The sequence below is a fragment of the Podarcis tiliguerta genome (genome assembly GCF_965153285.1).
Source record: "Podarcis tiliguerta genome assembly, chromosome: 2".
NCBI classification, from domain to species: Eukaryota; Metazoa; Chordata; class Lepidosauria; order Squamata; family Lacertidae; genus Podarcis; species Podarcis tiliguerta.
Genome location: NC_139535.1, coordinates 120,388,698 through 120,403,689, shown reverse-complemented (window position 1 = coordinate 120,403,689; position 14,992 = coordinate 120,388,698). Strand labels below are relative to the sequence as shown.

At 42.8% G+C, this 14,992-nt stretch overlaps 1 protein-coding gene across 2 annotated transcripts in view; it reads left to right on the top strand.

Annotated features, from left to right (window-relative positions):
- PIN1 (peptidylprolyl cis/trans isomerase, NIMA-interacting 1) overlaps window positions 1-14,992 on the top strand; it is a 38,025-nt gene that overhangs the window by 4,834 nt on the left and 18,199 nt on the right. For both annotated transcript variants that reach the window (XM_083428365.1, XM_083428366.1), the window contains exon 2: window positions 8,788-8,988. In XM_083428365.1, the coding sequence (XP_083284491.1) occupies window positions 8,788-8,988 (201 nt within the window). The remainder of the gene's footprint in view (window positions 1-8,787; window positions 8,989-14,992) is intronic.

Below are 14,992 nucleotides of genomic sequence, written 5' to 3'. Positions count from 1 at the left end.
ACCACAGACATCCTCTTGAACTTGTTTGTCCCTTTCGTAATCTGCGTATATTTTATCTGATACTGTATTTAGTAAGTGACCATGTTGCATTTTCAGAGCAACTTCTATCTATCTATCTATCTATCTATCTATCTATCTATCTATCTATCTGTCCTGCCATCACATGAGAGCCCAGGACAGTTAACAAATACAGTGGTACCTCTGTTTTCTAGCGTCTTGGAAGCTGAATGTTTCAGAACCTGAACGCCAAAAACCCGGAAGTAATTGTTTCTGTTTTGAAACACGTCTTGGAAGTGGCACAGCTTCTGCTGCATTTTTTTCTTTTTTCTTCATTGACTTTGCCATCTACCCTTTGTGCCTTGGTTGTTGAACATTGAGGAAGTCTAACGTTCTTCCAGAACAGATCACATTCGACAACCAAGTTACATATATATAATTAAAATGAGAGAGACAGAGTTTTCAGCAGGAAAACTCACTAAACACAAAGCTCACAGTTAAAATTATTAACCCCAAATTGATAAATGCAACAACACAAGTGACAACAGTTGAGAACATAATTATGTTAAACAGAAACAGTTTGTTTAATCCAAAGGTCCTGATTAAAACAGGTGTTTCTTCAAACCTTGCCTTTAAAACTCAGTAGATGGGGTGGAACAACTGCATTTCTGGGGAGAAGGAATTCCACAAACAACCTGCCATGATCAGGAAGGCCCTTCCCCGCATCACTCCCCAATGAGTAATGCTTGCGGGGATCCCAAGAAGGGGATTCCAGCAGATCAGAAAACACCAACATGGAGCATTTTATAGTGGCAACCTTTGTATTCTGCAACCGCGATTCTAGGAGTGCAGCTAATAACTGAGTTAAACGTCAGCAGCTTCCATTGTGTCCTTTACTGGTCTAAGGCACAGTTCCCCTAACATAGCTAGAAATATCATCTCTTTGCTGTAATCTGAATGTATATGTGCCCAGATAATGGGAGGTTAATTGAAGCCACCCAGCACTTTCTCATTTGGCCTGCCTTCCTGAGTTTTTGCCAGCTTTGAGTTTCATCAGTTTGGGTTGTGGACAGTTACAGTACAGGGAACATGAACCTGATATTTCCGCACTCTGTGATTCTGGGGACCTCATCCACACATTGAGACCCTGCAATCCTTCCTGCCTAGCTAGCTCTATGTGAAACAATATCATTTTTGAAATTGCCCCCTCAGAGTGCTTGACTTAAGCTTCCTACACAACAACCTACCTCATAACTATTTTTTAATGTTGGTGCTGTTGCCTGTGTGCCTAACAACTTCTCCAGATCTTTCACTTTTACCTCAAGGGAATAGATTTATAAAGAGCCCCAAACTTGCTGCATGGAGCATGCACTCATAGCTTCTGTGAGCAGGCGGATAAGCAAAGTATTGTGCTATGAGGTTTGTGGGTCAGGTGTGAGGCCTTTTCTTGGCCTTTATTTCATTGTTCACTCTCACCTTATTCTTGATAGCTTTTTTGCACTTGCAGAGCTGGGTGTCCTCAGACTTCCCTAAATAAATAAACTTTTCCTGTTTGTTTGTTTGGTGTGTTTTTTGGGTGGTGGTTATCTTAAATACGTTGGTGTAGGAATGGGTGAGGTAGTATGGATCTGTTGTCTATACACTCCGTATAGCAAGTGTTTCAGTTTGAGCACCACTTTTCCTATCCCCTTATCTTCTCTTTTACATTTGTGGAGGGACTTTGTGGAAAGTAACCTAATGACCCAGTGAACACAAGGAACCCTGTACTCAAAATTTTAAAATAGAATTAACTGCCTTCAACATTTGGATTCATTTTTCCAGTTGCTGCAGGTGGCAGCTAGAGTAGTTTGCTTTGTCTGCAGTTCTGAAGTGACTTCCTATGAAGTTGTTGCATGTGTGTAGGTTGTTTGAGGACTGCATACATTCAGGGTGGTCTTTTGCTTCTTGTTTATTTGCTTCTTGGTATGAATGGAGCATGCAATTAAATGTTAGTGGTTGGTATTGCAGGACTCAAACACAGGAAAACAAAGGCTATGTCTCCATTTCCTAGCAAGTGGAATAAGACAGTGGCTGATAATAAAAGTCATTATAATACCATCATTAAATCAAGCAAAGAGTACATGCTTTTCTGCCTTACGTTTGCGGGCTGTGTCACAGTATGACTGACTGGCTTTTGATTTCATCCCAACATTACAGGATGCAATTAAGTCACAGTGTGGTTCTCATGGTTTATAAGCTTTCCCTAGCCAAATGTACTCCAGATGTTGTTGGGCTAAAGCTCCCATCAGCCCCCACCAGCTTGGCCAAAGGTCACGGGGTGGTGGCCGTTATGGGCAAAACATCTGGAGGGCACCATGTTAGAGAAGGCAGGAATTGTGTGGCCTTCGCTATAATTCTCCCCTATTCTTCTTGCCATGCTCAAATTTTACTTTCTGCAAAAAGAGGTGTCTGTCTGGTTGATGAGAAATGTGACGCCATCAAGAGAGGTCACTGGGAAGATCTGTGGGTCTTGCATGTTATTGTTAACAGTGGATACCTGGTTGTGACACTTCCACTCTAAAGGTAAAGGTACCCCTGCCCGTACAGGCCAGTCTTGACAGACTCTAGGGTTGTGCGCCCATCTCACTCAAAGAGGCCAAGGGCCAGTGCTGTCCGAAGACACTTCCGGGTCATGTGGCCAGCGTGACATCGCTGCTCTGGCGAGCCAGAGCCGCACACGGAAACGCCGTTTACCTTCCCGCTAGTAAGCGGTCCCTATTTATCTACTTGCACCCGGGGGTGCTTTCGAACTGCTAGGTTGGCAGGCGCTGGGACCGAACAGCGGGAGCGCACCCCGCCGCGGGGATTTGAACCGCCGACCTTTCGATCGGCAAGCCCTAGGCACTGAGGCTTTAACCCACAGCGCCACCCGTGTCCCTTACTTCCACTCTACTTAGCAATCAAACCTAGTTCAGATACTCCAGGCTTCTGGCACCTTTTCTCCTTCAGGTGGCTCATGGCCACTGCATCACTAAAAAGGTTGAAAGGCTCCAGCTGGGGAAGGCATGGTCAGGTCACAGTCTTGAGCAGTGTTAGAAACTCAGATATATAAGCTAATTGCCAAATAGCATCTTAAACCTAGGTTACAGTCGCCACAGTGGAATGGCTAGGTGCCATTTCCCCCCAAATGTGCTTTATTGTTTTTTTCATTTCATTTCTATAGCACTTTATATTTTAAAGAAAAAAAATCTCAAATTGGTTTACAACCATCAAATAAATTCAAGCTTCAAGAAAAACATTTGGCTTTCCCCATTTTCCCCCTACTTAATTTATAGAGCTGCCCCATAACAGAAGTGCTCTAGGAAGCCAGGATGGTATAGTGGTGACATTATTGGACTAGGGCCTGGGAGATCAGGGTTCAAATCCCCACTCCGCCATGAAGCTCACCTGGTGACCTTGGGCCAGCCACGGGCTCTTCAGCTACCTCACAGGGTCGTTGTGGGGATTAACTGAGGGGAGGGAGGTGAATAATGTACTCCTTAGAGAAAAAGATGGGAGATAAAGGCAATAAGTAAGCTCTTCTGCTGACCTGCTTAAGAAAGCTGGAGAGACCACCCGGATGGAGATGTCCGTCACCAACCTGGTGCCCAGAGATTTCCACAGGGTTGTAACTGGATCTGTGCCAGTCACAAAATGCTCTGGCACAGGTCCAATTAAAGTGGTATTGAAATGAAATGAAATGAATAATAATAACAAATTCCATTGCAAAAACGGGGGAAAAAATGGCTCCTAGACATTCTGTTGTGGCAACTGCAACCTAGGTTTAAGGTGCCATTTGGTGACTAGTTTATGTATCTGGGCTCCAAACGCTGGTGACTATCCCTAAATGAGAGGAGAGAAAGTGTGTCAGGTTGCCATTCTGTAGTTGGTCTTCTCTCCAGTTGTCAGTTGCAGATTACATGACTACCCTACCAGAGGAAGTAGCTTTGCATTTAAGAGGAAACTAGTATTTTGAGATCTTCTGATTCGGTTGAAACTTATTTTTCCCCAACAAAAGCCCTATGAATTTCACAAAAGTTACTCGCTCACAAATTATTAATAGCCATCTGCCCCCAAACAGTCATTTATAGTACAGTGGTACCTCGGGTTACATACGCTTCAGGTTACAGACTTCGCTAACCCAGGAATAGTACCTCGGGTTAATAACTTTGCCTCAGGATGAGAACAGAAATCGGGCTCTGGTGGTGCGGCAACATCAGGAGGCCCCATTAGCTAAAGTGGTGCTTCAGGTTATGAACAGTTTCAGGTTAAGAATGGACCTCTGGAACGAATTAAGTACTTAACTCGAGGCACCACTGTACACTGACATCCCATTAAGGAAATGAACGAGCAAACACTTCAGACTCCGGTTTACAAATCCTTCCTTGCCTGAGGACAATTTCTACAGGTCACAAGCAGCCAGGCAAGTTACTGTTTTACAAGCCCAGTTTAATATCTGTCCGGCTTAGTCTAAGCAGGTGTGTGGGGTTCTTGCACTTGAGGCAAGAACCTTCTTTGGAGGTCTTTAAGCAGAGGCTTGACAACCATATGTCAGGAGTGCTCTGACTCGATGGCCCTTGTGGTCTCTTCCAACTCTATGATTCTATGAGGCAGCAAAGTGTTCAAAACAGCATTTTTCTCCTGCTTCAGGAACAGGAAGTGCTGTAGGAAAGAGATACTATAGGATGGCTGCTACAGACTTGGTAAACAATTGCAAGTACAGAGCAAGCAAGTTGTTCTGTGGGTTCTGGACTAGGAATGAAGTGTAAGTGACTAAGCAGCCTTTTCACTGGGGGTGTTGACAGAGGGCAGCTGTAAATATAAGGGGAAGGAACCCATCTTGGAGCTTTACAAGCTTAGACAGAAGAGAGTGCAAGTGGGGGACTGCACTGTGTGTCTGTGTGATTTTAATAATGCACTTAAATCAGATTTCAGCAGGAAATCTTCTGCTACTAGTGGAAAATTACTTCAAATTCCTCACGAATGGGCTTTAAAGGCTATGGGGCCAGATACTTAGGACTTCCCTAGCTTCTATCAGGCAACCCAGTCTATTTCTTTTAAGATTTGCTGATGACTGCAATGCATTTAAAACAGCAGCACCAGACCCTGCAATATCCAGGCTTTCCATCCTCCCTTCATATGGATTTCTTTGTGACTGATTTCTTTGGGCAAAGGGAAATGTAATCTCCCACAGCTCTGTGCCAAGAAGACCCAGCATCATTTTCAGTATAGGCCTAAAACAGTCTTTTCTGAAAAAATGCACACACTCTTGTTTTTTCTCGCTGGTCGAGTAGGGACAGGGCTGTTGAATTCAGAAGCTAAAGTGGAGCTAAAGGCTGCTTTTTCCAGCCATCTCTTCTAATAATTCATTAGGACCTTCAAGTACAGCATACCTGCTACAGGACAACTTTATGGTTTCTTCTAACAACCAGGTTTGAGTAGCTCATGCTTTGCATGAAGCTGATATATGTGTGTTAATTTTGTAGCAGCTGACCAGCAATTGGTACTTGGGGCTAAATTAGTGGATTTTAGGCTTTGTTTTGGAGCAAGTAGTAGTTGTGCCTGGGCAGAGGGGTGAAGTATCCTGAGTACACACACATGTGTATTTTCTTGTACAGTGAGGGAAAAAAGTATTTGATCCCCTGCTAAATTTGCCCGTTTGCCCTCTCACGAAGAAATGACCAGTCCATAATTTTAATAGTAGTTTTATTGTAGCTGTGAGAGACAGAATAACAACAGGAAAATCCCCAGAAACCCAGAGGACAAAAGTCAGAGATTGATGTGCATTATAATGAGTGAAATAAGTATTTGATCCCCTATCAATCAGCCAGATGTAAGGCTACCTGGTATCTTCACTGTGTGTAATGAGCTGAGATTAGAAGCACCTGCTGTAAGAGAGAGGTCTTGCCTGTAATCCCAGCTCGTTACAGTACCTGTACAAAAGACACTGTCGACAGAAGCAATCAATCCAGCAGATTCCAAAGTAGCCACCATGACCAAGACCAAAGAGCTGTCCAAGGATGTCAGGGACAAGATTGTAGACCTGCACGAGGCTGGACTGGGCTACAAGACTATTGCCAAGCAGCTTGGTGAGAAGGTGACAACAGTTGGTGCAGTAATTTGCAAATGGAAGAAACACAAAATAACTCTCAACCTCCCTCAGTCTGGGGCTCCATTGCAAGATCTCATCTCATGGCGTTGCAGTGATCAGGAGAACTGTGATGAAGCAGCCTAGAACTACATGAGGGGAACTTGTCAATGATCTCAGGGCAGCTGGGACCATAGTCACCATGAAAATAGTTGGGAACACACTACGCAGTGAAGGACTGAGATCTTGCAGAGTCTGCAAGGTCTCCCTGCTCAAGACAGCACATGTACAGGCCCGTCTGCAGTTTGCCAATGCACATCTGAATGACCAGAGGAGAAGTGGGTGAAAGTGTTGTGGTCAGATGAGACCAAAATCAAGCTTTTTGGCATCAACTCAACTCGCCGTGTTTGGAGGAGGAGGAATGCTGCCTACGACCCCAAGAACGCCATCCCCACCATCAAACATGGAGGGAGACATATTATGCTTTGGGGGTGTTTTTCTGCTAAGGGGACAGGACACCTTCACTGCATCGAAGGGATGATGGACGGGACCATGTATCGTCAAATCTTGGGTGAGCACCTCTTTCCCTCAGCCAGGGCATTGAAAATGGGTCGAGGATGGGTATTCCAGCATGACAGTGACCCAAAACACATGGCCAAGGCAACAAAGGAATGGCTCAAAAAGAAGCACATTAAGGTCCTGGAGTGGCCTAGCCAGTCTCCAGATCTTAATCCCATCGAAAATCTGGAGGGAGCTAAAGGTTCAAGTAGCTACACATCAGCCTTGAAATCTTACTGACTTGGAGAGGATCTGCAAAGAGGAGTGGGACAAAATACCTCCTGAGATGAGTGCAAACCTGGTGGCCACCCTTTGACTCATGTATGCATCTTTGTGCAGGAAATATAAGCTGATGCAACCATTAAACATACGTTTGCAGCTTGGCAGAGTCCTGAATATTTGAGAATGGAACATGCTGCACAGCTTGGGCAGTTAAGAGAAAGTGATAAATTACTGTCATGTGGGGTTGCTTTAAATACAATTTCGAAACATCAGTCGTTCCAGAATATGGCAGCAGTGCTAGCTGTGCAGAGCATATCACCTAATACTGCAAGAACTTTGTTGGTTACTAGGATAAATGCAAGGTGTTGAGGGAATTTGAGGGAACACTTTCTCCTTTACATACCTCCATACATGGAGGACTAGTGATGAGATCTCCTTGTAGGTATTTTGAGAGAATAAAATTGGATTTCTTGTTTTAGTGTTGTGTTCTCTCTCCCCGTTTTTATCTGGTGAATTTAAAAATTTCTGTATTTTTATATTTCTGATGCAGTGGAAGGTCACACGCCACACCAGTTTTCCACACCAATTATTTGAGAAATTTCAAATCAAGTGATTTATTTATTTGGCCATGACAACAGTTGAAATAAGTTTAGTGCCTTTCCCACCACAGCCTCTACAAAGTTGACTGATTGGTACTGGACGTTCAAATTGCAGAGAATGGATAGGATCTCATCTTGGACACCATGTACTGGTATTTTTATGAATTGTGTTGCTACCTGATGCTTGAAGAGCTGTAGCAATTGAAAAGCAGGTGATACATTTGCATTTGAAACAGAAAATAAAAACCCTTGCCCAGTCCTAAATGTGTTTACTTTGAAGTTCAGTTGGGCTTAAGTCCTGGGAAAGTATGCTTAGCAGTTGCAATTTGGGTTATATCTATGCTTCGTCACAATCAGTTTTATCCTTTGGTGGCTCTTTTGCATATGAAAATTAGGCTTTTAACTGTGCCTTACAAAGATGAGCTTACTTTTAGGAGATTGCAAATGTAAGCTTAATAGGTTTCACATTTTCTTTTTAAACCAGGCTTTTTTTAAACAGTCATGTTAAATTAAAAGTTGGTTTAATGTCTGTGTCTCTGTGTGTAATGCCTATTTGATTATAGTAATTCAAAGGTAAGGGAGAAAATCAAAGCAATTATCTTTTTTAAAATGGACTTTTATGCACCCTGATGGTTTATATTGTTGTTGGGGTGTATTTTTAAGTGTGTTAAGGTGGTGGGGGGGGGGACAGAGGCTGAATCTTCCTGATTTACTGGCAGTCACTCTAAAGCTGCCAGAGATTACATTTAGCATTGCTTATAATCATGGCTGAGCTTACCAAAGCCAAAAAATACTCTGAGCTTTTTTACCCGTGTAGTGTTTCATATCACGTGTGTTTTGGCTCTTTCTAAAGAGTGACCATGCAGTTGGGCTTTCCCCCGAGAAACTGGTATCAATTTGGCAGGGCTCTTCTGATTCTTGCTTGGAGTTCCTGTCGCTGCGACCCTGCAGTGAAATGTACACCGGAAGGTTTGCCATCAGATCTATATTGTTCTTTCATAGTCATTTTCATCTTGTGCATGTTACTGACATCACAAAGGAGCTATAATAGTGCTTTGCCTGAGTTGGTATCACATAGTCCTGGGAGGTACTTGCCCTTAGCTTGGTTGCAGCAGTTGGGGATTGAGCAGAAACACTACAAACTGGTAATTTTGAAGGAGGTAAGTGAGAGGGAATGGGCTGAATTTCAGGTAGGTAGGCTGTAAAATAATTGGGTGGGATGGGTCATAAGAGAATGCTTCTTAGAAAGAAGCTGATATGTTGTGCCCTACAACTAAAGTCTTTTTCTCCTGTTTTATCTCACAGGGCGTGTGTATTATTTCAACCATATTACAAATGCCAGCCAATGGGAACGCCCCACTGGAAACAGCAAGAATGGACAGGGAGAGCCGACTAAAGTGCGATGCTCACATCTCTTGGTGAAACATAACCAGTCTAGGAGACCTTCATCATGGAGGGAGGATAAGATCACCCGGAGCAAGGAGGAGGCCCTGGAGCTAATTAATGGCAAGTAAAAGCAAAGGAAAGTGAGAGCTCAATGTACTGAAGCCCTGCTTTCCACACCAGACAGTCCAGCCCCCAATGCAGTGCTTTCCTTTCAAAATTGTGATGAAGCCAGCAGCCTCTGGACAAAAGGAACCTGTTGACTCATTTCACTCCTCTTGATTGGGGCATTTCAGTTGCCTGTTAGGGCCATTTTTTCTACAAATTGTCTGTGCACCATATAAATTAAATTTATATGCCTCTCTTCATCTGTGTATCACAGGGCAGTTTACAGTATAAAAACACAAAAGTACGTAACATAGTAACAAACAAAAACAATACTCCCCGCTCTCCCAGTTTAAAAGGCCAGAGATTGCTTCAGTAGCCAAAGGTCTAGGTAGAAGAGCAAAGTTTTTACCTGGCGCCTAAAGATATGTAATGAAGGTGCCAGGTGAGCTTCCTTGGAGAGAAGATTGCACAAGCGCAGGGCCGCCACAAAAAAGGCCCTCTGTCATGTGCAAATGAGGCACACAAAGAAGAGCCTTAGATGATGATTGCATAGTCTGGGTCAGTTCATATGGTTCACATATAAAGTCTCCAGCTCTTAAGATTGTGGAGAAACATATGGAAGTGGGAACTGCCTCTGAAAGGCTGCCCTTTTCAAACCCTGCATGGCTAAGTGTCCTTCCTTCATTGCCATCTGTAGCAGCCTAGTCCATAGAAGCTGGCTGCCTCATCCATCCCACCTTGCCAAGAATTTCCAGTGCTGCAAAACATTCCTCAGTTATCATGTTCAGTATAAAGTAGGCGGACGGAGTGCGATAATGCAAAATTAATTTGCATAAGGTGGGGTTGGTGGCATGCGGTGTAGATAGCTTTTTGTCTGATGCATGAACAGCATAATCAGAAGAGGGTTCAGTTGGGCTTTATATCTAGAGCCTTAGGACCTATTTCATACAAACAGCTGATGAGGTGACAAAATTTCTCCTGGACTTTCATCCTGCGATGGAGAAGTTTATAATAGTTTTATTCTGTCCTGTAATATGTGAGTATATATATCTATGTCTGTCAAAATATATAGAATCATAGAATTGTAGTGTTGGACCTTCTATCATTATTAATGAAATGTATCTACTACTTGCCAGGGCTGAAATCACTGCCAAGACTCAAATTTGACTCAGCCACTCCTGTTTTCTTCTGCATGTGGAATAGAGTTTTGCAGGGCTGCAATATAATCTTAGAATTCGAAGGGACCCCAAGGGTCATCTAGTCCAACCTCCTGCTATTCAGGAATCTTAGCTAAATCATCCCTGACAGATGGCTATCCAACTTCTGCTTAAAAACTTCCAAGGAAGGAGAGTCTACCACCTCCCAAGGGAGTCCCTTCCACTGTCTAGCAGCCCCTACTGTCAGAAAGTTCTTCATGAAGTTTAATCGGAATCTCCTTTCTTGTAACATGCCCCCCCCCGCCCCGCAGAGAATGAGCAAACAAGCTTGCTCCATCCATCATGTGACAGCCCTTAAGATGGCTATCATATCTCCTCTGTCTCCTCTTTTCTAGGCTAAACATACCCAGCTCTTTCAAACGCTCCTCATAAGGCTTAGTTTCCAGACTCTTGATCATCTTGGTCACCCTATTCTGCACACCTTCCAGCTTGTCAACATCCCTCTTAAATTGTGGTGCCCAGAATTGGACACAGTATTCCAGGTGTGGTCTGACCATGGCAGAAGAGAGTGGGACTATGACTTCCCTTGATCTGGACACTAGATGTCTGTTGATGCAGCCTAGAACTTCATTGGCTTTTTTTTGCTTCTGCTTCACACTGTTGACTCATGCTAAGCTTGTGGTCCACCAAGTCCCCTAGATCCCTTTCAAATGTACTGCTAGCAAGTCAGGTGTCCACCATCCTATATTTGTGCATCTGGATCTTTTTGCCTAAGTTCAGAACCTTACATTTGTCCCGACTGAAATGCATTTTGTTAGCTTAGGTCCAGTTCTCCAATCTGTTATGGTAATTTTAAACTCTGTTTCTGTCTTCTGTGACATTAGCTACCTCTCCCAGTTTGGTGTCGTCTGCAAATTTGCATCCCCTCAGTTCCTTCATCCAAATCGTTTATAAAGACATTGAACAACAGTGGGCCCAGGACAGAACCCTGTGGCACCCAACTTGTCATTTCTCCCCAGGATGACAAGGAACCATTTGGGTTTGGTCAGTCAACCAGCTGCAAATCCACTTAGCAGTTACTTTGTTCAGCCCACATTTTACCAGTTTCCTCGTGAGTATCATGGAGGACTTCATCAAAAGCCTTTCTGAAATCAAGATACACTATGTCCACAGCATTCCCCTGATTCACCAAGTGTGTGTGTGTGTGTGTATATATATCTATATAATCTTTGCATGTACAAATGTGTGTAAAGCCTTGGTGACAAGCTCTTTTTAAAATGTGCAACAAGGTATATGGAGGAGTGTTCAGTCCTGTCAACATTCCCCTTCCCAGTCTGCAGTCTGAAATTCTACTGTCTACAAACCCGTGACCATCTCATCTGGTGTATGTGCGATATATGCCCCAAAGGGCAAAATAGAGTTGGAGGTGCTGCCCAGCGCACCCTGTTCTGAGAACACAGTGCCAGATTGTGGTCATAGTAATGCATTGTGGGTGGAATGAGCAGAAAATAGGTGGAGCTGTATCAAACTTTGGCAAACCTCTGGACAAGGTAAGATTCTTGGTAGGAGAAGGAAGAATGTCTGCCAGTTTGCATCGTTTGTCCTTGTTCTAGAGTCTGTAGAGCTCCAGGAAAGGACAAGCATTGTCAAAGTTGCCAGACTTCTTTTTAGCTCAGTTCATCAAACCAGAACCGGGGCAACCCTGACTTGCTAGTATTTTGAATCATTTTGGAGCTGAGGGTTTCAAATGCATTTCTCATGTAGCACAGACACTTGGGGGAAAGGTCTAAAATCGCTCTTGTATGATTTGGTGCCTCAAATACCAGTTGCCACAATTTTGAGCTTGTTCCTTATCTATTTTCCCATTTAGCACTTTCTTTTGTAAAGCCACCTGAGAGGTTTGCTTGTATTTTCTTTGTAAAAATGTGTATTTTTATATTGAAAATAAAATTTGTATTTTAAGCCAAAACCAATGTTCTTTAACACATTTTCATGTATGTTGAATGTTTATTTCACTGGTGGGAGGGAGGCAAGAGGGCAACATAACTGTGGGTGGGAGAATAAGATACCACCTGCATATCTTCCACATGAAATCTGGTGCAGGGCTTGTTTGTTGGCCACCCTTGGCTTCAGCTGAATTGGATTAAGCTAATTTAAAAATACTAACATGTTCTTCTGGAAACACCGAACTCCTGATTTTTTTTGTCCTTGACAGTAATAAAAGTTCAGCTCCTAGCAGGGTGGGAAGAACTTTAGGTGCCAGTATGGGTAAGTAGAAATAAAAAATAAAAAATAAATCCTTCCAGTAGCTCCTTAGAGACCAACTAATTTGTTATTGGTATCTGAAGAAGTGTGCATGCACATGAAAGCTCATACAAATAACAAACTTTGTTGGTCTATAAGGTGCTACTGGGAGGAATTTTTTATTTTGTTTCGACTACGGCAGACCAACACGGCTACCTACCTGTAACTAGAAAGAAAAATGTTAGGGTCTAGGAATCCTTTGGCATCTGAGCTCCATGTTTCTGGCATCCATGAAGCCATCTGTTGTGGCAGGCACAGAACAGTGATTCCTACTTAGACATTCTTCAGTGTTTGCTATTGTAAGCAATGAGTAGAGCGTGAAGAGTGGGTTCCTTCGATTGCTCCGTGGCTCCTCTCTTTTTGAGCCGCAGGGGTGACAACAACAGAACCTTTCTCTGCGAGGGTTTGAGTTATTTGTTTCCAGGCATGGCCTCCTCGTGCAGCAGCATTTTGTATTTGTGATCTGGAGACCCATTCTGTGGTTTGCATGCACGTTGCTAGGAAATGAACCCTTCCACATGCTTTCCTACCCAAATTGTGCAGCAGGAGAACTGGCCTGCCTGGGTTTAGAAGAGGGATCTCATCTTTTTTAGTGCCTTTGGGGAGTTCTCTCTTTTTGGAATTGTAGCTTCTGGTTCAGTCAAGGAATGAGGCTATGCAGTATTGGCAGCCATGGCCTCTGGTATTTCTAGCAGAATTTCCCTCCAGGTTTCAGGTTGTTAGAGAAGCGCAAGAGGAACTTGATGCTGGAACTGTGGATTAGCAACATAGGTGGTACAACCGGTGTAGTTTCTATGCTAACAGCAGTTGAGTCGCCCTCCCCACACTAGCCCACAAGTGTCAGGTGGGATTTGGACATAACCCAGCAGAAGAAAATCTGACCGCAGTTGGGGAAAGTTTAAATGGATGCTTAATTCCCCCATTGAAATCAAGACACAAACTTCAGGTAGATCGTACCTTTATTCCTCTCCTCCCTTGCTTTTAAGGACAGGTTCTCTTATGAGACCTTGAATTCATTCAATCTGGGATTAAAGCAATGCACTGTATACACTTCTTGTTCTGAGTAAAATCTTTTTTTAAACACTTTCCCATCCTAGAAAACATAACCTTAAAATAAAAATAAGAAAAGAAAAGAAAAGAAAAGAAGGATGCATATTTCTTGCCACTTAAAAGAATTCATATGTCTAGCCAGGGGTCCACAAAATGTATGTGCCAGATCACTGGAGGGAGCCATATATTTTTGTCCAGCAAACATATCTTGTTCTTGATTCTGTGCTGGACTTCAGAAATCCAACATGATGCCCAAAATGAGATCCTATCCGTTCTTCCAATACCAGTCAGTATTTGTAGAGCCTGTGGTAGAAAAGGCACTAGACTTATTTCAGCTGTTATGTGACCAAATAAATAAATCACTTGGTTTGGAATTGCCCAGATAATTGGAGGGAATATTTATTGGACTGTATGACTTTCCATCCTTAGGACTGAATCAGAAATATAAGATGGGTTGAAAAACTGCAGTGAGCCTGTATTTAGTCAAAGCCATTTGCACTCTTTTAATAAGTGCAGAACATGGCTCTCCTCAGCTGGATGCATTGTGCATTGCTATTCTTAGATTGGAAGGGAAAACCCTTCAAGTGTGTAGTTATGAGAGTGGGAAAAGAAATTAACTTCTAAAAAAATGGCTTTTTGTTTTTGGCATTGACTGCACACAGACACAGACACACAGACACAGTTTCAGCTGAGCAGTTTTTCACTTCATCTTGTGGGATGGTGCTCTGTGGGTTAGATATACTTGCATGTCAAAAGTCTGCATGTTAAGGAGAAAGGCAGACTTGACACCTGCCCGGTGCTTTCTGTGTGTGGTTTGGGGACAGCCATTCTACATGCAATTGCCCCTCCTGCAGTTTGACTTGGTGTCCTCGCTGCATATTTGGAGCAGTCTTACAATTGTTAAAAGGGAGAACATCATACCTGTAATTAACTGAGGATGTTACCAAAATTTTACAAGACATGTTCCGTCAGGTGGCAAAGCTGCTAATAAGGGGAGTAGAAAAATTGATGACAAAATATAGCTTAAAAATAAATAAATTGAACCTAGATATTAAAAAAAAACTGGGAGCATGTATGTTAATCATAAAGTGCTTAAAATCTGATTTTAATGCAAATGTATTAAAAGTACATCTCTAGTTGAATCCATTTGCCTATAAAATGCAGCACTGAAGAAATAGGGGTGAGGAAATTTTCTTTTGAGGTTAGCATTGTAGATCAGATGTTACAGGCTTTGAGGGGGTTAGAATCCATGAGATGTCATCCATCCCAGGTTCATCTACTGAACCCACCTGGATAACTTTGTAATTCTTAGGCCTTCTAAATTTGTTGTAGTAGCATACATGGAGTAGATAGAAATTGGTATTGTGAAGGTATTGTTTTGTAAATATACGACAAAATACCTCCCACTGATACATCCTTCTAAGATTCCCACTTCTATCTTCAAATAACACCCTCCATGGGTACAAAAATCAGGACTGTTCTTTATTTAAGGTTCACAGCATGCAGTG